The following is a 22,175-nucleotide window of genomic DNA, read 5'->3' on the forward strand; positions in this document are numbered from 1 at the left end:
AGGTGCGGCGAGGGAGGTCCTGGGAGCTTGGGGCTGGAGGAAGCCACCGGTAAGTAGCCTTTATTTTCTTTTTCCCTGGTGCTTCCATGGCAGCATACTATACTATGGGTTCCGGCCCCGCCCCCTAACCCCATTGGACACCATAACTATAAGTTTTTCATTAGAACATGTACCCACCATTCTTTTTCCTTTGTCCTCCCCTCCTCTTGGACACTATTTTTTGCTATCCCTTTTTTCCTTTTTAAATTCCTGCAGGGTTTATCCCTTTCCCTGCAGAAGTCTCAAATAGGTGCTAAATGCCCCTCGTGAGATCCCGGTTAATAGTCCCGGTGGTTTTGTTAGCCTGTTAAATACAGGGTTTTTTTTTGTATGCTGCATCTGCCTTACTTACTGTCTTCCTCCTCTAAAAACTGTATCTTTATACCTTTAACAGCATAGCGACTTGCGCTATGCTGTAGTTGCAGGGAGGTTTGAGATGGTCCGGGGTTGCCCTGGCTCCCTGGGGCGGCATGGCGTCTCGGCTGGCGGTGCACGCTGTGGCGAGAGGGAAGCAATGGCTTGCCTGATCGGCCGGGTCCTTGTTCTCGCGCGGCCACGCGAGACTAGGTGTGTTTTTCTTTCCTTCCGGGGATCCGCCTTCGCTCTGCCCCTGTTCCGCCCTCAGAATCAGCGGCGGCCATCTTGGTTTGGGGCAAATGCGTCCTGAGCATGCCCACACTCTCCCACAGTTATTTAAACAGCGCTTCCAGAGCGAGAGGCTGCTTTTCACCAAGCTCTGCAGCCTGGAAAGCCTGGAAGCGCTGAAGTAGTCATTACCTTCTGTCGGAAGGTATGTTTTAAAAAAAAAAAAAAACACTGTTTATTAGAAACAATTCTTTTATATATATATATATATATATATATATATATATATAAAAAAATATTTATATATATATATATATATATATATATATATATATATATATATATATATATATATATATATATATTAAAAAAAAAAAAGTTTTAGGGGACTGTATGTGGGGGTATATGTATGTATATACATATACATGGGTATGTATGTATATACATATATATATATATATATATATATATATATATATATATGTATACATATTTCAAAATAGTTTTTCTATCTTAACCACTTGCCGACCAGGGGAATTTTCACTGATCGTTGCTGCGTGGGCTCTACAGCCCGCAGCACCGATCAGCAGTGCAGCAGGGCGATCAGACTACCCCCTTTTTTTCCCCACTATGGGGATGTCCTGCTGGGGGGGTCTGATCGCCGCCGGCCATTAGTGGGTAGCGGGGGGGGCTCCTCAAAGCCCCCCTCCGCAGCGTTTTGTGCGCTCCCTCCCTCCCCTTACCTCCCTCTCCCTTCCTGGGCTGCGCAGGACGGATATCCGTCCTGCGCATTGTGGGATAGGCTTCAGCCTATCATATGCCGGCGATCCCCGGCCAATCAGAGGCCGGGGATCGCCGATCTGACTTACGGCGCTGCTGCGCAGCAGCGCCGTATCATGTAAACAGCGGGGATTTCTTCCCCGCCTGTTTACATTTTGCCGGTGAGCCGCTATCGGCGGCTCTCCGGCTGTTCACGGAGACACCCTCCGTGAACTGACATGGAAAGGCCGCTCGATCAAGCGGCCGTTTCCATGGTAACCCGCAGACGACCAGTTTACGCCAATCGGCGTTAGCTGGTCGTCAAGAGGTTAATTCTATCTTTCTGCTTGCAGCTCGACTATTCTTCTATTATGGGTCGTAATTCAGGCCAAGCGAAAGCTCGCAGGTAAAGTGTGAGCATTTAAAAAAAAAAAAAAAAAAGGAGGGTCTTGTGGCTTTGTGGATACTAATTAGTATTCCCCTTTAGCCCTTCTAGACCTAAACACAAGGAAGATTGGCGATCTTCACAGCACCGTTCGTCAAGAAAGAGTAGAAGTAAATCAAGAAGACGGGATGAAAGATCACCATCATACAGATCCTACTACAGATCTAGATCTCGATCAAGAAGAAGTCCTTCTCCTCGCTATCGAAATCCTTCACCACCAGGACCTAAGAACGGATATTGCTGGATGTGTGGAAGGAAATCCCTGCCAAATAAAATCGTTTGTGAACGATGTTTTGAAGAGAAATCATCATCCAAAGCTGAAGACTCTTCTAAAGTCTTGGATCTAATTAAACAAGCCGTAAGAGAAGAGCTAGCCTCACAACTTCCTGTTGTACCTTCTTCTTCTAATCAAGATGATACACTCCGTCCTGTGGAGCATGTGCTGGAGGATTCTTCTGTTCAGCAAAATCCTTCGGGGGATTCAGCCTCTGATTCTGAGGAACCAATTAATTTTCAGTTTTCATTAGTAGAGCCCTTGGTAACTGCAATTAAGGAAGCCTTGCAATGGTCAGATCCCGAAGAATCCATTAAGGAAGTGGGAAAGTATTATCCTCATCTTACAAAATCGGGTCCCTCTTTTCCATTAATGAAAGAAATTAAAGGAATTATTGATGAAGAGTGGAATAAAACTGAAAACAAGTCTTCCTTCACCAATAGATGGGCAAAGCTCTATCCGTTTAAAGAAGCTGATTCAGAATCCCTTCAGACAGCTCCCTTAGTTGATGCCTCTATAGCCAGTTTAGCAAAGCACGTTACACTCCCTATGGAAAACTCAGTGTCATTCCAGGATGTTCTGGACCGTAAAATGGAAAGCGAATTGAAGAAGACGTATTTATTCTCGGGAGCAGCATGCAAAACGTCAATTGCATTAACTTCTCTTTCAAGGGCAATGAGAATTTGGACAAACAATATAGTAGAGGCAGTAAAATCAGGAGCAGAAATAGATCAAGTGGTTTCCGCTTTAGAAGATCTGAAAATAGCTTCGGATTTCGTTGGCGAGGCAGCCATCGATGGAGTCAGGGCATCATCAAGAGCCATGTTGTCCTCTATTACTACCAGAAGAGCTCTCTGGTTGAAACCTTGGAAGGCCGATAATTTATCAAAACAAAATTGGGTAAAAATTCCTTTTAATGGGAAATTTCTTTTTGGAGAAAAACTTGATAATGCTATTTCCAAAACGACAGGAGGAAAATCTGGTCAGATTCCTCAGGACAGACAGTTTAGGAAACAAAGATATGCCCAAAAACCGCAGATGCAGTTTCAGAAGTTTAAAGGGGTACGCTCTTATAAACCTGGTAAAGAATACCAAAGGAAGTGGCAATCAGCTCAGGCAGGCTTAGCCAAAACGGTCAAAACCGCTTCTGCTGCTCGTCCGGCTCAGGGTAAGTCCTTTTGAGCCCCTGTCCACCCACACTCTTTCGGTTGAAGCAAGGCTTACGGCCTTCGCTCGAGTGTGGGCGGACAGGGTTTCAAATCCTTGGGTCGTGGCGACCATCAGCAAGGGACATCGATGGAGATTCAAGACTCCTCCAGGAAATATATATCTACCTACTCGTCTTCCATCTGCAAAACAAAAAAGAAAGTGTTTAATAGACTACATAAAACTACTAGTCTGCCAGAATGCAGTACAGGAAGTACCTCTCTCTCAAAAAGGCAAAGGTGTCTACTCGCCTCTCTTTTTAGTAGCCAAGAAAACGGCCGATTGGCGACCAGTAATAGATCTGAAGAAATTGAACAAGCACATTCTGCTTCCGAGATTCAAAATGGAGTCCCTGCAGTCCATCATTCTGTCTGTGCAGCCGAACGATTATATGACGTCAATCGACTTGAAAGACGCCTACTTCCACATTCCCATACATCCCCGCTATCAGGCTTACCTCAGGTTTGTTCTTCAAGATATACATCTGCGATTCAGAGCTCTTCCATTCGGGCTTTCAACTTCACCCAGAACATTTTCCAAAGTTCTTCAAGCGACCATAGCAATACTCAGAGAAAAGGAAATCAGAATTTTTTATTATCTGGACGACATATTAATCCTGTCGAACTCTTCTCGGACCCTATCTCAACAAACCCAAACTGCCTTACAAATATTGGAAGAAATGGGTTGGATTATCAATCATCAGAAGAGCCAATTAGTTCCGTGCAGACAGATGGTGTATCTAGGAGCATACTTCAACACACTGAACACACTGAACAAGTTGCTTACAACTTCTAGGTACATTGGCAGCGACAATTCCGATGATCAGGTGGGCGCATTGCCACATGAGGGGTTTCCAATTACCATTCCTACTCCAATGGAACAAACAAGACTTGCAGCAGAGAATTGTAATATCCCGATCGATGAAGGAGTCTCTACTCTGGTGGTCGGAAGAAAGACATCTTCTGACAGGTTTCTCCTTACTTCCAATACAGTGGGAATTCGTGACAACAGATGCCAGCCTTTTCGGTTGGGGCGCATGGTACCAAAATCAAGTGGTACAAGCCCGTTGGCCATCTCAGCCTGCCTCAAAGAGTTCCAATCTCTTAGAATTACGAGCAGTCCGACTAGCCTTGCAAGCCTTCGCTCATTTTCTGAAGGGGAAAGCCGTGTGTGTGAAGTCGGACAACACGACGACAGTGGCTTATATTCAGAACCAGGGAGGAACGCACAGCAGGATTCTAGCCCAAGAAGTAGTGTCTCTTCTTGCCTGGACGGAGGAGAATCTTTTATATCTCAGAGCAGTCTATGTGCCGGGGCATCTCAACGTGAAGGCAGATTATCTATCAAGAAATACACTAAACACCAACGAGTGGTCTTTGAACCAGAAAGTCTTCCTTCAATTGACACGCAAGTTGGGGAATCCAACATTGGACTTGTTTGCCTCAACTCAGAATCACAAGCTCCCTCTCTTCTTCTCACGGAACCCATGTCCTACAGCGTTGGCAGTAGATGCTCTTCTCCAGCCGTGGCCGTCTCATCTCCTGTATGCTTTTCCTCCAGTCCCGTTGATTTTCCGGTTTCTGCGCAGATTGATGGGAGAGAGGGCTACAGTATTGGCAGTACTCCCTTATTGGCCGAACAGGGTTTGGTTTCCCCTGCTGTTACAACTGGCACAGACAAAACCAATATTTCTTCAGAGTTCATCAACCCTCTTGTCTCAGGGAACAATTTTCCATCCTGCTCCGCACAAGTTACACTTGGCTGCGTGGATATTGAAGGGGAAAGGCTCTCGAGACTAGGGTGTTCAAATGCTGTGGTACAGACTCTACTTAAGTCAAGAAAAACATCTACAAACACTGCATATAAGAAAGTGTGGTTAAAGTTTACGGACTTTGCTACAAAATGCATGTTTGATCCTTTGACACCTTCAGTAACCAATATACTGGACTTTCTCCAAGCAGGTTTGGATAGGGGATTATCCTATAACACGCTTAAAGGTCATGTGACGGCCCTGTCATCTTTGTCAGGACAAAAATGGGCGTTTAATCCTTTGATACAACAGTTTCTGAAGGCCACCTTGAAAATTAATCCACCAAAAAAGAATATTTATCCTAAGTGGGACTTGCCGATAGTATTGGAATACCTAAGTGCTTCCCCTTTTTGCCCTTTAGACTCTTGTTCAACTACTAACCTAACTTACAAGTTGGATTTTCTGTTAGCCATAACGTCAGCAAGAAGGGTGTCAGAACTTCATGCTCTGGGGTACAAAGATCCTTACCTTGTGTTCTATCAAGATCGAGTAACATTAAGACCTATAGCCAAATTTTTGCCCAAAGTTGTAACGGTTTTTCACCTTGACAATGAGTGGACTCTTCCTGCCTTTCTAGACAAAGACAATCCTGCAAGTGAACATCCTCTGGATTTAGTGTCTTTGTTAAAGAAGTATATCTCTATTTCAGAAACCTTTAGAAAGTCAGAGCATTTACTACTTGTTCCTTCAGGCGGCAGGAAGGGTAAAGAAGCCTCAGCAAGGACCATTGCTTCATGGATCCGGACTGTAATTTCCAAAGCATATAAGGCAAAAGGACTCACTCTGCCCGCTCAACCTTCTGCCCACTCTACCAGAAGCATGGCTTCTTCATGGGCATCTTATGCTGGAGTATCGATGTCAACCATTTGCAAAGCTGCAGGATGGTCTTCATCTAATACCTTCATTGAGCATTATAGAATTGATCCATCCTTGCTTACTTCTTCTGTTGTTGGTCGTTCTATTATTAATGCTGCTTCTACTGTTTAAATAAATAGTGTTATGCATTCCCTCCCTGCCTTGTTCTTGTCTAGTTAAATCCCATAGTATAGTATGCTGCCATGGAAGCACCAGGGAAATAGGAAAATTAATACTTACCTATCGGAAATTTTCCTTTCCTGGTGCAATTCCATGGCAGCATACGGTCCCACCCAGTTGTCGGGGAGGACTATAGTTATTAGAATGGTGGGTACATGTTCTAACGAAAAACTTACAGTTATGGTGTCCAATGGGGTTAGGGGGCGGGCCGGAACCCATAGTATAGTATGCTGCCATGGAATTGCACCAGGAAAGGAAAATTTCCTATATAATGCCCGGATAACTCCTTTAAGAGTTGGATAATGTATACTATACCTATTGGGGATAGTGGGGATTGTCAGTGATTCACCAGATCTACAGTGTATGGCCACCATTAGGTCCCAGATGAACAGTTAAGTTATTTTTCTTTCTTTTCCCCTTCCCCTACTTTTCCCCTTTTTGCCTAATTAAAGAGCACACAAAGTAAGGGCAGTTCCTACCTAAATTGTGGTGACATCTGTAAGATGTACTCCAACATTCTCACTTGTATTGTGCAGATCCCTGTCAAACTCTGCAGCCATATGCCCCATTGAAAAAAGTTCCTTGCCTCTTTTTCAGCTGAGCTCATAAGCAGTTGCAGGAGAGGTAATGTTACCACCACTCCTCCTACAGCCTAGGTGCATCAATCAGATCCTGCAGCCATTATAGGGAGTGGTTTTTACATGACATACCTGCTCAGATACAATGACCATACGTCCCGCTTTACCCGGGACAGGTCCCGGATTCGGGGTCCCCTGTCCCAGGCTGCGCTAGGTCCCAGGAAACGTCCCGCTTTTAGCCTCGGGCCGACTCTGGCCACCGTACGATTGCATGAACTGGCGGCAGCGTCTAATAGACGCCGCGGCCAGTTCATAGCCCGCAGTCCCGCTCCAGCCTGCATAGTCTTCCGGCAGGCAGAGCAGGGCTACGGGAAGATGGCATCCAAAGCCCTGTACTGGAGACTATTTGTGTGTGCTTCGGGCGCCATCTTCCCGTAGACCTGCTATTCAATTCAGCGCAGGAGACTGCAGGAGGAAGATGGTCCAGGGAGCTGACCGCCAAAGGCTGGCCGGGAGAGGAGACTTCTGTCAGGTGAGTAAATTCCTTTTTTTGCAGGTGAAATGTTGCCCACATTGCGTTATTTTCTGCTGAAATGTTGCCCACTGCGTTATTTTCTGCTGAAATGCTGCCCACACTGCGTTATTTTGTGCTGAAATGCTGCCCACATTGCGTTATTTTCTGTTTAAATGCTGCCCACATTGCGTTTATTTTCTGGTGAAATGTTGCCCAAATTGCATTTGTTTTCTGCTGAAATTGTGCCCACATTGCGTTATTTTCTGCGAAATGTTGCCCACATTGCGTTTGTTTTCTGCTGGAATGTTGCCCAAATTGCATTTATTTTCTGCTGAAATGTTGCCCACATTGCATTTATTTTCTGGTGTCTGGGGTAACTGTTGCTGCATTTATTATTTAATGGTCATAGTTGGTTTTATTTGCTGCTTTGGGGTTACGGTTACGCTCTGCCCATACAATGTCACATCCACGCCCATTTTTCGGCGAGGCGCGCTAAGCTATGGTAGGACATCATGCTGGGTACACATAATGCAATTTCCTGTCCGACTGACAGGATCTGACAATTATTTCCTAAATGTCCGATCTGCTACCGATCGACAATAGAACAAATTTGGATACAGATAATACTGAGGACAGCCAACATTGCTAATGAAGGGGAAAGTGAAGCATTCACACAGCACGGCACAGGGCTGTGCTCATACCTGACTCTGTTAAGTTCCCCAGAAGTGCTCCATGCTCTGTACACACACTGCTGCTCCATGCTCTGTGCACACTCTGCTGCTCCATGCTCTGTACACACACTGCTGCTCCATGCTCTGTACACACACTGCTGCTCCATGCTCTGTACACACACTGCTGCTGCATCCAAAGTCAACTGTAGCCGGGAAAGAAAGGGGGCGGGGCTGTGAGCTGCAGGATGCCTGCAAATATTCTGGCGTCTCAACTTGTGCCTGTCCCCAGACAATGCACCAGCCCCAGTCTGAGGGGGGATTCTGGGCAGCTGTAATCCCCCCCCCCCCCTGCTGCGTTTGCCTATTAGCGCTGTGTAATATGTTGGCGCTTTATAAATACAATAAATAAATAAATGAGATAGGTTTATTTTACACTGTTATTAAAAATGATCATTACTGTTTACAGGTATAGTAGGTACAATTAAAGCAAATAACCCAAGGTAATATTTAAGGTCCTTTTGTATGGACCCTTTTTTTAGTCTTAATTGTACTGTTCCTAAGCTGGAACTCAGCTGCCTGTGTGACGTCACCCTTAGCCATACATTAGATGATAATTTTTATTAAAAAATAATGTAACAAAATTACGGTATATAAAGAAAAGGTCCATTCATATTGGAGTATATTAATCAAGGTCCATTCATTTTTCAATTGAAAATTCATTGGGAAAATGTGTGCTTATCATAGTCACAGCAGGAGTGTTTGATTTATGGCTGCATAGCATAGCACTTTGTCCTGTCAGATTGCTAAACAAGCATCCACCAATAAATGATATTATTCAGCATCCCACTGACCACTTGACTATCGCTCCTCAATTCCTCCTGTCTGCATAGCACAGAACAGGCTATAATACAGAACAGGTCGCTCGGCTGTAGCAAAAGTGTCACCCTTAAGGTGGCCACACACCATACAATTGTTTTTATTTTGATTCAATTCCAGCATTCCAATCCGATTGATTGAAAGTTTCGATCAGAATCTTCAAGGCAATACACACTTATTTTCAAGATTGCCGCAATTTAGGGATAAAAAATCACAAACTGACACAAAAATTGGTTGATTAGTAAAATATAGAGAAACCGAGAGCCCAATATAGTGTAGTATGTTAAGCATAAATGAAGTAAAGGTTATCGTGAGAAAATTATACTCACAAACATGAGTTACCACACAGGCAACCACTGTATAGGCAGGTGAGGAGATTAGACCTGCCCTCACTCAGGGATAAGAAGTCGCTCTCTGTAGATGCGAAAGGGGGTAGATCACCCTCCACCAGGGGTGGACACGGTATAGCAGTAGGAGAACAGAGGCGCCAGCAGGATAAAAGTGGATAAAAACTTTAAAATTTGCTGGGAGGAAGCGGTGGACTTACCTCCATAAAGCAGACACGAAAGACTGTCTGAATAGTAGTCACATTTATTACTTAGTACCCCAAAACAGTGCAACGCGTTTTGCAGGCCCAGCCCGCTTCATCAGGCAATAAAAATGGGGACAAGACAGAATTTCAGCAATCGCAGGTGTAGCGCCTCAGGCACTGTTTTGGGGTACTAAGTAATAAATGTGACTACTATTCAGACAGTCTTTCGTGTCTGCTTTATGGAGGTAAGTCCACCGCTTCCTCCCAGCAAATTTTAAAGTTTTTATCCACTTTTATCCTGCTGGCGCCTCTGTTCTCCTACTGGTTGATTAGTAAAATCGAAATAAAAATGTACTGAATAGTTATATAAAAAAAATTCTGGTCGAATACAATTTCACAATCCATCACACACCAATTCTTGATAAAATTGATCAGAAAAATAAAATAAAAATGGGAAATTCGATCAGAATTCTTGAACAAATGAAAAAAAAAAGCTTTTCGATTTTTTGTGACAACCGATCGTAATTATCAAATTGGTGTAAAATTGGATATTTTAATTGTATGGGGTGTGGCCACCTTAATGTTCACTGAACAGTTCCTTCAGGGGGCAAAAAATTGTATAGAGTAGCTTAATGGCAATGCTCAAATACTGTAGATGTGAAGTTACCTAAAGACGGACCTGTTTATGAGAAATAGTGTAATCACATGATCCAGTATCACTTTTAATGGTGCTATATTTAGAAGTCACAGAAAGTATTTAGGAATCATGTGGTCTGACATTTTCTGTATTTTCCCCCGCCCTGCTGTCATATGACCTATAAGTGGATTCATGCAAGTCATGCAGAATGACAAGCAAACATAAGCAAGCAGTGCATTAGTTGACAAGAGTGAACAGAATACACACAGTGACTGATCAGTCTTTTGGCTGATAATTCCCAATCTCAGTAAACTGAGTTAGGAGTACCTGACCCTGATTCAATAAGCTTTTCTCATGTATTTTCTCTCAATAGATATTTTCTCATCTTATCTATTTTCAGCAGCTAACAAGCACATGAAAACTGCAGAATGCCTAAAAAAACTCATTTTGAACTTCAGATAACCTGGAACAACTTATTTTGAGTACATTTCTTTATGCTGGGGCACAAAACATCAAGTGAAAAAAATCAGGTTAGTAATGGTGAGAGTGACATGTCTGTTGGTTCCATAATTCATGGGTTCTACTAGTCTGCAAGAGGGACAAGGGGTTAAACGGGCTTTGTGGAAAAGTGCAATGCACTTTTTTGCGGTTTTTTTTGTTGTTTGTTTGGTATTTAAAAAAATGCAGGCAACATACAGTGCATTTTTTATAAGCAAATAATGGCAGCCTTTTGCCAAGCCTAAGGTCAATATGATCTCTTATAATTACTAATACACACAGCAATCTGACTTAAAAATATTAATATTTATGCTATTATACCAATATCTATGTAGTAATGAGGGCTTTTTCACTTATTCTCTTCAAATCAGATAAAAATTAGCTGGATTCACCAATACACAAAGCCCTATAAACACGTCAGACTGTTCTCAGATGAGGTAGCTGGCTGCAGGGCTGGCGCTACCATAGAGGCAAAGGGGTCAATTGCCCTATGGCCCCAGAGCCTGTAGGGGACCCCCAAAGTGTCTGCCCCCTTCTTTCCAGCTCTGGTGAACAGCTGCAGGGAACGAGGAAGAAAGGCACTGGTGGGGAAAAGAAGTCCAAAGCTGCCTTCTGCGTCCTTAATTATGTAAGACTCCACTGTGGGTACACTCTGCATCTGTAAGGTAAAGGAGGAGGGGAATAATGAGGATCCCCAACAATGCAATGGGGACATATGATGGACACCAATAATATTGTGACTGTGGGTGGGGGGGGGGGGGAGAAATGGGGTCTGGCAGCCGATTTGCGGGCCCTGGATGGTAAATGTTCTGCCGGGGTGGTGCTGGGGGGGGGGGGGGGGTCTCAGGTTACTTTTGCCCCAGGGCCCCATTGTAGCTAGAACCGTCCCTGGCCGGCTGGTGTCATGTTGGCTGAGAATCTAAAATGAGGCTCGCTCAAGTTAAAGCTACTGGTTTGTGTTGGGTGCATGGACCAGCTGAAAGGAACTCCAGGAGATCAAGTCCATTAATGAGAAGTAAAGTATGAAGGTCCATACACAACTACGAATTAGGTCACCTAAAACAGTCCAATTTTTAAAGTGTTTATAAGTGGGCCCTAATGTCCGCCAACAGTTCAGTAGTGACTAAGGAAGCTTGAAAACCTTGTCCTATTCACTACTGCTGTAGGCGCCGGCCCCAGCTTGTCTTCATTCCCTAATACTGGAACGGATGGTAGGTATTGCAGCACTTTTATGTGAACAATACTGGTTTAGGGATTTATGCTGGACACAAATATGCAAGAAAGTTCTGGTATGCAGGCGTGATTCAGACATCTTTTAGGTATTCTGGAAAATGACAGCTCCACAAAAAGGGACACTCAACATGCCTGAGATATGCCTGTTTATTCTGTGGAGGAGGATGGGGAAATTGCAAAAAAAGAAAATGCTGTCGCCAGAAAAAAAGAACCAAACATCTGACAGGATTTTCCAACCCACCTGCTCACTTTCCACGTGGCATCACTATACCAACAGAGTCCACCTGGGAGCCCTCATAAATGAGGCTACCGTCTGATCTCAGCACCTTACTAATCCGCCTTTAAGGCATATGGTAATGGTTCTTAGAAAGATGCATATGAGTAAATGTTTAACCAATACCCTCTTTGTAGCTGAAAACAGAAAAAAGTCTTCTAATATTTAAAAGAAAATTAACAAGATCATCTGTACAGCCCATGACTGTAATTCCTAAGCTGACTGGAGATCATCAGGATTGGACTTGTACCCTTTGCTCTAGTATGTCAAAAGCTTTAAACTGTTCACTCCTTTCTACAGAAGAATAATTCAATATGGTTTACGTTGAACATAGTAGAAACCACTGCACAACTAAGGACCAAACAGACCAAAGACAGTTCCACTGACCACATACTATGGGGTGGCCCAAGAGTTCTAGGACTCAGTGATTAGACTAAAACTCAAAGTGATATTCATATTCCTACATGCCTAATAATCAATGTTATGACACAGGGTAAGCCACAAACACAAAGATTGGTAAACAACTACTTTAGGACTGCTAGGTGCAGCCAGAAACTGGAACTTGATGTCTTCAATAAAGTCTGGTCCTCAACTGAATTAACAGGAATGGTTAGAACTTACTGAAGTAGAAGAAACTGGTACTCCTTTAATCTGAGTATTGAAGTACAGCGATCTGAATTAAGTTTCTGGGGAAACACCTGTCAAGGGTGAATGATCATTTTCTCTTTTCCTGTCATCTGACAATTTTTAAGTCATGTGACAATTATGCTTTAATGCTAGCCACGTGTGCAAATCCCAATACTAAGACAAACACGAAAGACCAACAAGACATTTTTATATATAAAACATCATCTATGGAAAACAACTATAGTGTTACTTAAACTTTCATTGCTTTTCTTTGGAGAGGAATCTCTTGAAATGTCAGCCGACTGTGTAATAGATGTGTCCCTAGCACAGAGTGACGTGTGCCTACAGGGTTCAGTGATGACAATCTACAGTATAAAGAAGAAGTTTGTCTTGTACCTTAGTATGGCTGTAATCACTTGTATCCATCTGACACCAATGAACACCTGAGAAAAAAACAAACTCACAATCATAACAGGGACCTTTTAATAATAATAATAAAGAAAATAATTCAAACGCATCCTACATTTACAATACTACTGGGTACATATTAATATGTCTTAGTTTATAAATGTGATACATTTTTATAAAACATAGAAGGAAAAGAGATCATCCCTGTGAGATTCTGTATTATGTTGTAACATATGGATTTACACAAGTTATTTTGTCAGTTAATGTTCATACATGTAGGTAAAGGTGCTTACATTTAAAGGGATACTGTAGGGGGGTCGGGGGAAAATGAGCTGAACTTACCCGGGGCTTCTAATGGTCCCCCGAAGACATCCTGTGTTGGCGCAGCCACTCCCCAATGCTCCGGCCCCGCCTCCGGTTCACTTCTGGAATTTCTGACTTTAAAGTCAGAAAACCACTGCGCCTGCGTTGCCATGTCCTCGCTCCCGCTGATGTCACCAGGAGTGTACTGCGCAGACACAGACCATACTGGGCCTGCGCTGTGCGCTCTTGATGACATCAGCGGGATTGAGGACACGGCAACGCAGGCGCAGTGGTTTTCTGACTTTAAAGTCAGAAATTCCAGCAGTGAACCGGAGGCGGGGCCGGAGCATTGGTGAGCGGCTGCGCGGGCACAGGATGTCTGCGGGGGACCATTAGAAGCCCCGGGTAAGTTCCGCTCATTTTCCCCCGACCCCCCTACAGTATCCCTTTAAAAAGAATGCTGCAGTAATCTGGGTGCCGGTGAAAGCGGCTTGTGGAATATCGGTAAAAGGGAACCTGAAGTGAGCAGTATATGAAGGCTGCCATATTTATTTCCTTTTAAGCAATACCAGTTGCCTGGCAGCCCTGTTGGTCTATTTGGCTGCAGTTGTGTCTACCAGAAACAAGCATGCAGCTAATCTTGTCAGATCTGACAATAATGTCAGAAACATCTGATCTGTATGCTTGTTCAGGGTCTATGGCTAAAAGTATTAGAGGCAGAGGGTCAGCAGGGCTGCCAGGCAACTGATATTACTTATAAGGAAATAAATATGGCAGCCTCCATATCACTCTCACCTCAGGTTCACTTTAAAACCACTTAACGACCGCCTAACGCCGATAGGCGTCGGCGGGTCATTAGTGGTATAGCATGGAAACGGCCGCTCGATCGAGCGGCCTTTCCATGCTAGTTCACGAAGACTGTCTCCGTGAACAGTGTGCGAGCCGCCGATCGCGGCTCGCACGCATAATGTAAACATCCGGGGAAGAAATCCCCGCTGTTTACATCACACGGCGCTGCTGCGCAGCAGCGCCGTGACGTAGATCGGCGATCCCCGGCCTCTGATTGGCCGGGGATCGCCGTCATCTGATAGGCAGAAGCCTATCCTATCAGGCGCAGGACGGAATTCCGTCCTGCGCCGCTCAGAAAAAAAAGGTAGAGGGAGGGAAAGCCGGGGAGCCCAGAAAACGCTGCGGAGGGGGGCTTTGAGGAGCCCCCCCCGCAAATCAGTAGACCCCCCCTGCAGGACATCCCCCTAGTGGGGAAAAAAGGGGGGATGTCTGATCGCCCTGCCACATTCCTGATCGGTGCTGCGGGCTGTAGAGCCCACGCAGCACCGATCAGTGCAAAATCCCCTGGTCCTTAATGCATTGTCCTTCCTTCTTCAGGGTGTACCCCTTTCTCTCTCCACAGAACAGGACAAGCTGCTCAACTGTAGCCCAGCAGTATGTCTGTACAGAGCTGTTTGTACTTTTCTAGCCAAAATGTTTATTTAACAATCATTTCAGAATGACTGCGAGCGAATACGAGGCTTAATTTTGTGTCCTACTCAGCATTTATGTTCTACTCTGCAACAACTGTGTTATGTTGGGAATACACGGTTAGATTTTGAGCCATTTAGATGGCTAAATAGATCATTTCCGACATGTCCGATCTCGCGCCTGATCGTTTCCGCGCTCGATTTTGCATGGGGAACAATGGGAAAAGATAAGAAAAATGAATGGAAGATAAGAGAATCAGGCTCGCAATCGAGCGGGAAATCAAGCCTCGAAAACGTACCGTGTATTCCCAGCATTAGTGTATAAGGTAAACAGGGCCAAGCAGGCTGGGCAATCACAACTAGCTGTGTGTTACAAACTATACGTTGATTATTGTTAGGTCAGTCAGGTATGTCTTTACTGTTAATACTTTAACAAACCTCTACTTATACATCCTCTAAACATGTAAAAACCAGTTAGACCAGTGTTGTCAAGCTGCTCACTGTTAAAATTGATGTATGTTTTTCTCAAGAGTACAAAGTGCAAAGCAGATCATAACTTGTGCCCCATCCTGTATGACTTGGAGACTGTAGCTGTAATACAGAGCCAATACTGTGGGACACCTGCCTAAAATATCAGGTTCATTGGTTTTCTGACTAGAAGTGTGAAAAAATTACATAGGTTCTTTATACAGCAAAGTCCCAATTATCCGGAACTCAGTCAACCGGAAGTCTCAACTAACCGGGATGCCTGAGGGAAAACAGGGACTTTGTTTTGGGTGGGTTTTGAGGCTTTTAAAATACTTACCGAGCCTCCAGCGACATCTAGCAGCCTTTCTGCAGCATTTAGCGGGCTCCTAGCGGTGAAGCCGCTTGGAGCCCGCTAGGTGATGCAGGAAGGCTGCTGGACATCGCTGGAGGCTCGGAAAGTATTTAGGGGTGGAGATTTGTGCTTTTTAGGCTGGTTGCTCAAGCAACTGGCAAGCACATGCATCTGGCATCAGGTGATCCCCCAGCGCTGGATACCAAGGACTCTGCTGTATAAGGTCTGGTGGGAGGTCTTTCCCCCAATTTGGGCAGTCAGTAAGTTATGAGCCTGTCATGGTACAAGATACCATACTGAATCAGAGCCCTTGTCTGTGTATTCTCATGTAGCCAGTGGTGACCAGCCTGGCTCCATGCATGTAGCATAGAGAGCTAGATGGTGGGCTGGATGGAACTGCTGATCCTGCTCTCTCTGCTCCCTCAGTGGTAGCATGAGCAGTTGGCTGATGGTGTAATGGTTAAGGGCTCTGCCTCTGACACAGGAGACCAGGGTTCGAATCTCGGCTCTGCCTGTTCAGTAAGCCAGCACTAATTCAGTAGGAGACCTTTGGCAAGTCTCCCTTACACTGCTACTGCCAATAGAGCGCACCCTAGTGGCTGCTGCTCTGCTCTGGCACTTTGAGTCCGCAAGGAGAAAAGCGCAATATAAATGTTATTTGTCTTGTCTTGTCTTGGTAACCAGCCCAACTCCGTGCATGTAGCATAGAGAGCTAGATGGTGGGCTGGATTGGACTTCTCATCCAGCTCTCTGTGCTCTTTTAGTGGGGGACCAGCCCGGCTCCGCGCATGTAGCATAGAGAGCTAGATGGATGGGCTGTATGGGACTTCTCATCCTGCTCTATATGCTCCCCCCAGTGGGTGACCAGCCCAGCTCCATGCATGTAGCATAGAGAGCTAGATGGATGGGCTGTATGGGACTTTTTATCCTGCTCTCTATGCTCCCCCCAGTGGTGACCAGCCCGGCTCCGTGCATGTAGCATACAGAGCTAGATGGATGGGCTGGATGGGACTGCTCATCCTGCTCTCTATGCTCTCCCAGTGGTGACCAGCCCAGTGTAGTGTCAGAATGGGCAGCCAAGCAGATTGGGCAGCCCCGCATGCGCAGTAGGAGCCTGTGTCCCATTAAATTACGCAGCCACGTAAAACGTCCTAAATATCTCCGCTTTCACACCATGTACACTCCCGAAATTTTCAGGGGAGGGAGGGGACCCCCAGATCTAGCTCTGTGCCGAATTGCAGCCCCCGAGCCCCGCTGGTTCCCGAGACTGATTGCAGCAAACCTATCTCGGGAACTAGCAGGGCTCGGGGGCTGCAATTCGGCACAGAGCTAGATCTGGGGGTCCCCTCCCTACCCTGAAAATTTCGAGAGTGTACGTGGTGCGGAAGCGGAGATATTTCAGGTAAATAATGTCTAACTTCCCACTGAGCATGCGCGATACTCAGTGAGGAAGGCTGCTTCTGGGCTGCCCATTCTGACATTACCCCGGCTCCGTGCATGTAGCATAGAGAGCTAGATGGGTGGGCTGGATGGGACTGCTCATCCTGCTCTCTATGCTCCCCCTAGTGGTGACCAGCCCAGCTCCGTGCATGAAGCATAGAGAGCTAGATGGATGGGCTGTATGGGACTTCTCATCCTGCTCTCTATGCTCCCCTCAGTGGTGACCAGCGTTGCTCCATGCATGTAGCATAGAGAGCTAGATGGTGGGCTGGATGGGACTGCTTATCCTGCTCTCTATGCTCCCCCCCAGTGGTGACCAGCGAGGCTCCGTGCATGTAGCATAGAGAGCTAGATGGTGGGCTGGATGGGACTGCTTATCCTGCTCTCTATGCTCTCCCAGTGGTGACCAGCCCGGCTCCATGCATGTAGCATAGAGATCTAGATGGTGGGCTGGTTGAGACTGCTCTCTATGCTCTCCCAGTGGTGACCAGCCTGGTTCCGTACATGTAGCATAGAGAGCTAGATGGTGGGCTGGATGGGACTGCTCATCCTGCTCTCTATGCTCCCCAGTGGTGACCAGCCTTGCTCCATGCCTGTGTAGCATAGAGAGCTAGATGGGTGAATGGGTCTGCTCATCCTGCTCTGTATACTCCAGGTGCATTGTTTTCCTGCTCTGTTGTGCACTGTGCATCATCCATGTTCCCCTCGTCATAGCAACAGGTGTGTTGCTAACTTTTAGCCTAGTAACTCACCTGTACAATACTCGGCCCCAAACAGTTTAATTTGTAAACAGAGCTCTTCAAACAGGCAAACAATCAATGGGATGCTGGAGGAAGGGGGCCCGCGCGCATGCTGACAGGTGGCAGCGGTGACAGACCTAGAGCCCATTATTAAACAGGCTAAGGTTCCTAGTCTGTAATATATTTATTTTGATAAGTGCTAACGTACAATTCAGAACACAATGTGCCCCAAAAAATGGGAGGCTGAACTTGGGTCTTTGATTCCATGTGCCTGTTCATAGCAGGGTAGCAGGGCTAGAAGAGGGAAGCACAGCACTATGCTTGGTGAATAGGCTGTACTGCACAGCATGGCAGGTGAGACATGTGGCAATGCAAGGTGAGCAGAGTGTACAAGTGACTGATGAAACTAATAGTCTCATCTACAGCAACTAACTAAACTCTGACATTCTTTCTTCCATATAATAAAAGAAGCCAGAATCTGAAGCTTGACATTGGTATGGCTTCTATGGGCAAATTAAAGTGGACCTGAACTCTTGCATAAGACAAAAGGAAAATAGTTTAGCCATTTTAATTCCCCCTCATTTGTGTCTAATCACAAGTAGTAATTTGATCTCTCCCCTGTGTCACATGACTGTCATGGCAGAGGTGGCAGATACGCTCATTTGAAAGCACAGAATGTTAACAATACAGTATGTCTGCTTGCATGAACCAGGAAGTAGAAATAGTGCAGATTTATATTAATTTTTATCAGCTGTAACAAAAATGTTTTGTTTAAAGGTTATTATGCTGTTGTGTATCTTTTAGAGCAGAGAGGACGTTCTGAGTTCAGGTTCTTTTCCCTTGCATGCATTAAACAAGGTGTTAGTCACTGTTATTAGTTACGGTGACACCTGCATGACCTGCAAGGGACTTGCTCAAAGAAAAAACTATCCTGAGGCTACTAAAAAAAATGTAATGCTTTGTAAGGATTAGTAGTTTGCCATCAGACAGGTAACTGGAAACAGGGAGGCCTGACTTTATCCTGACTTTTCTCCTAGGAGATCATTTGTTTGTTCTCTTTAAAATAACTTTTTAGCATTTTGCTATTGAAAAATAACCAAAAAGCAGGTAAAAAGGGCTATCAACATTAGTATAAGGGCCGTTTCTACTTGTGCGGCGCGAACTAGTCGCGGAAAAAGCAAAAACGAATTTGCACGTGGATGCGAATTTTACCGCGATTTCGTGGGCGTTTTCGCATATGTTAATGAGTATGCAAATTCAACCGTGTCAGTGCCTGTGTGCTTTTACATTGATTTGATGCGAAAACGCTGGCAAATTTGCGGTAAGGTTTGCATGAGAATTTTCTATTAAATACATTGTATGCGAATCTGAGGGCTCTGCCTTGCAGATTGTTTCTGCACAGAAAAACACTCAGAAATCCTGACAAGTGGAAACAGTCCCATCCACTTGTATTGTCTATGCGAATCTGCATGCAGATTCGCTCTAGTAGAAACGGGCCCTAAGTATTTTCTTGCCTACTCATGGTGCAAAGGGCCTTTTATTGACAAGGGGCCATTTGCAATTCACTTTTTCTCCTGTGTTTTCTCCTAAGTGATGTTTTTAAATTTGTCTATAAAATGCATTTTAAGCCACCAGAAAGCAAGAAAATACTCAAAACTATTTTGATAGTACTTTTTTGTTTACTTTTGGTAGTTTTTCTGATTTGAAAAGTGCTGAAACGTTATTTTAAATAGAAGATGAAAAAAAAATTATCTGCTAGGAGAAAAGTCAGGAGAAAAAGTGAATTGCATATGGCCCAAGGTGTGAAAATATTACCTTGGAGTAAAGTCAGGCGAAAAAGTGAATTGCATATGGTCCAGGGAATATAAGGGCAAAGGCAGCAATACAGGCCATTTGGAGCTCAGCCACACCAAACACACTTGCCTACTTACTGCAAATATGTGCTTTTACCAGATTCATGCCACATACAGTTTTCCCCAGGGAACACGATGCTCTCATCGCCTAATTTAAGAACTCGCCAGCGCTTATTGTTGTTGAGTTTGTTAATTGGATATGAGCCATAGTGTGCAAGCAGCTTACAGAATGCAGAGAGACACACTACGCATGGTTTTGATCAACCACCTGCAATGGCTCATTAGTCTTTGCTGGTCAGCAACCACAACCCATGGAAGACAGACTAGTTCCCCATCACGTCACTTTAGACTTCCGATTGACTTACTTGAAAATAATATAGATATAGAACTTCCTCCACCATTATCTTCTGCCCAGTTTTGGCAGACCTGAATGTGGAAGACTGGCCATAACAATTGCTCTTTACCAAGATAATGTGCGTCTGCAAAGTGACTTTGCAGTATCCAGTATGTTCTATATCTAATGTACGTTTTTTCTTGCACGTTGTATTGTGTAATGGTGGGGAAAATACATTCTAATAAGGCAGGGATTAGATTTCCTTTCCTATTTATTGCTATCTTGGCACTGATCTCAAAGGGGTCTCTGATAAGCAAAGCTAAATAACTGATTCTGCACACCTCATGTACTGTATGTTCATACTGACTGCTGTCACAGGCTCTTTCTATAGGAACTGCCTGCTTCCTCCTTCTACTTCCGCTCTTGGCACACTATCTCGGGTACACATGCTTATGCAAAGCCTGGCTACAATACGTCAATCTGAAACAGATTTCTCAGGTAACACATTAATTAAAGCACAATTTAAAGTATATCTGAATTCAGGAACTTTGTTGCATAAAAAAGCTACCGGTATATCTTAGCTGAGCGCTGTTAAAGAGAACCAGAGAGGAACATAAGAAAAAAAAAAAGAAAAAGCTTTTATACATACCTGGGGTTTCTTCCAGCACCATAAGCCTGGATCGCTCTCACGCCGCCATCCTCCGCTTCCTGGATCGGCGGTACCGGGACCAGTCACTTCCGGCGGACGCGGCCAATTGTTCGCATCACAGGGGCTCCCTCCATACCCGTACGCATGTGGCTGCGCAGTAAGCAGCCTCACGCGTACGTCTATGGAGGGAGCCCCGTGTGATGCGGACAATTGGCTGCGTCTGCCAGCCGACTGGCGGCCATGACGGGACTCTGTACTGGCGGATCCAGGCAGTAAAGGACGGCGGCGTGGGAGCGATCCAGACGTATGGGGCTGGAGGAAGCCCCAGGTATGTATAGAATATTTTACCTGGGGCCTCTGGTTCCCTTTAAAACAGAATACAAAAAAACACATCTGAATTGGAAATCAAAACATTCAAAAATACCCTAATAGAAAAGTATTAAAATTTAACTTTTAATCAAATTTGCATTAAAAACGATCACGTTTGCTGACCATTTGGTAGAAATGCGATAAGTGAGACTGGAGGAGGGAGTCAGAGCTCAATAGACCAACCTCCAAGTTCACACTAAGAATTATTAAACCCTACACCAATAACTCAACATGTTTCATTTCCTCAATTGGAAACTTCGTCAGGAGTGATTATTAACTAGTGATAAGGTGGCTAAGTGATCAACATAATAAATACATTCATAGATCACATATTTACAAAAGGTAGCAAAAAAGACTAGCAGAGTAACGGCGACTGCAGGGCAGCCTGCTCCTGCAGTGGCCGTTACTCTGATAGTTAATAATCACTCCTGACGAAGTTTCCAATTGAGGAAATGAAACATGTTGAGTTATTGGTGTAGGGTTTAATAATTCTTAGTGTGAACTTGGAGGTTGGTCTATTGACCTCTGACTCTCTCCTCCAGTCTCACTTATCGCATTTCTACCAAATGGTCAGCAAACGTGATCATTTTTAATGCAAATTTGATTAAAAGTTACATTTTAATACTTTTCTATTAGGGTATTTTTGAATGTTCCCTTTGAAACAGTGCAGGAGATTTGGGCGCAGCAGGCGCCACTATAGGCCATAATAGGAATTACGGCTATAGCTGCGCTCACTAAGTAACTTGGGCGCCATCAAAAAGACGGAGCTCAAGTTGCTTTTTAAATACTGTTTTTTGTCCGCCAGATGGAAGCCGTATTACATCATTCCCCACTATCCATGGCGGCCTGGAGGGGGAACAGTAATGAACGCTTCCGGGACTTGTGCAGGATCAGCCATATACCGGTTTTATTGTGTGCCCAAATCTCATGGCGGCAGATGCATAGGTATGCATCTTAGCACTTCTCACAAACCTAGTTCCAAACTAGATATTCATCTATTTCTCTCTGTCAGCTTCTCCCTGAGCTTCTGTGAAGTTAAGACGTCCCTGCATGAAAGTTTGACATTGATGATTTCAGAGTGTACACATTGAACATTTTTAATCAAAATAATTTGAGCGAGTCACTAGTTTTCTTAGGCAATTATTGCTTCAATTAGTGCTTCCAATAGTGACACCTGCAAACAAGAGC

At 44.6% G+C, this 22,175-nt stretch overlaps 1 protein-coding gene across 1 annotated transcript in view; it reads right to left on the minus strand.

Annotated features, from left to right (window-relative positions):
- The window catches only part of TMEM116 (transmembrane protein 116), a 132,858-nt gene that overhangs the window by 91,981 nt on the left and 18,702 nt on the right, over nt 1-22,175 (minus strand). The window contains exon 2 of the mRNA XM_068245715.1: nt 12,990-13,036. Coding sequence (XP_068101816.1) covers nt 12,990-13,036 — 47 coding nt within the window. The remainder of the gene's footprint in view (nt 1-12,989; nt 13,037-22,175) is intronic.

Source organism: Hyperolius riggenbachi, chromosome 1 (assembly GCF_040937935.1).
Source record: "Hyperolius riggenbachi isolate aHypRig1 chromosome 1, aHypRig1.pri, whole genome shotgun sequence".
In the NCBI taxonomy this organism is placed as follows: domain Eukaryota; kingdom Metazoa; phylum Chordata; class Amphibia; order Anura; family Hyperoliidae; genus Hyperolius; species Hyperolius riggenbachi.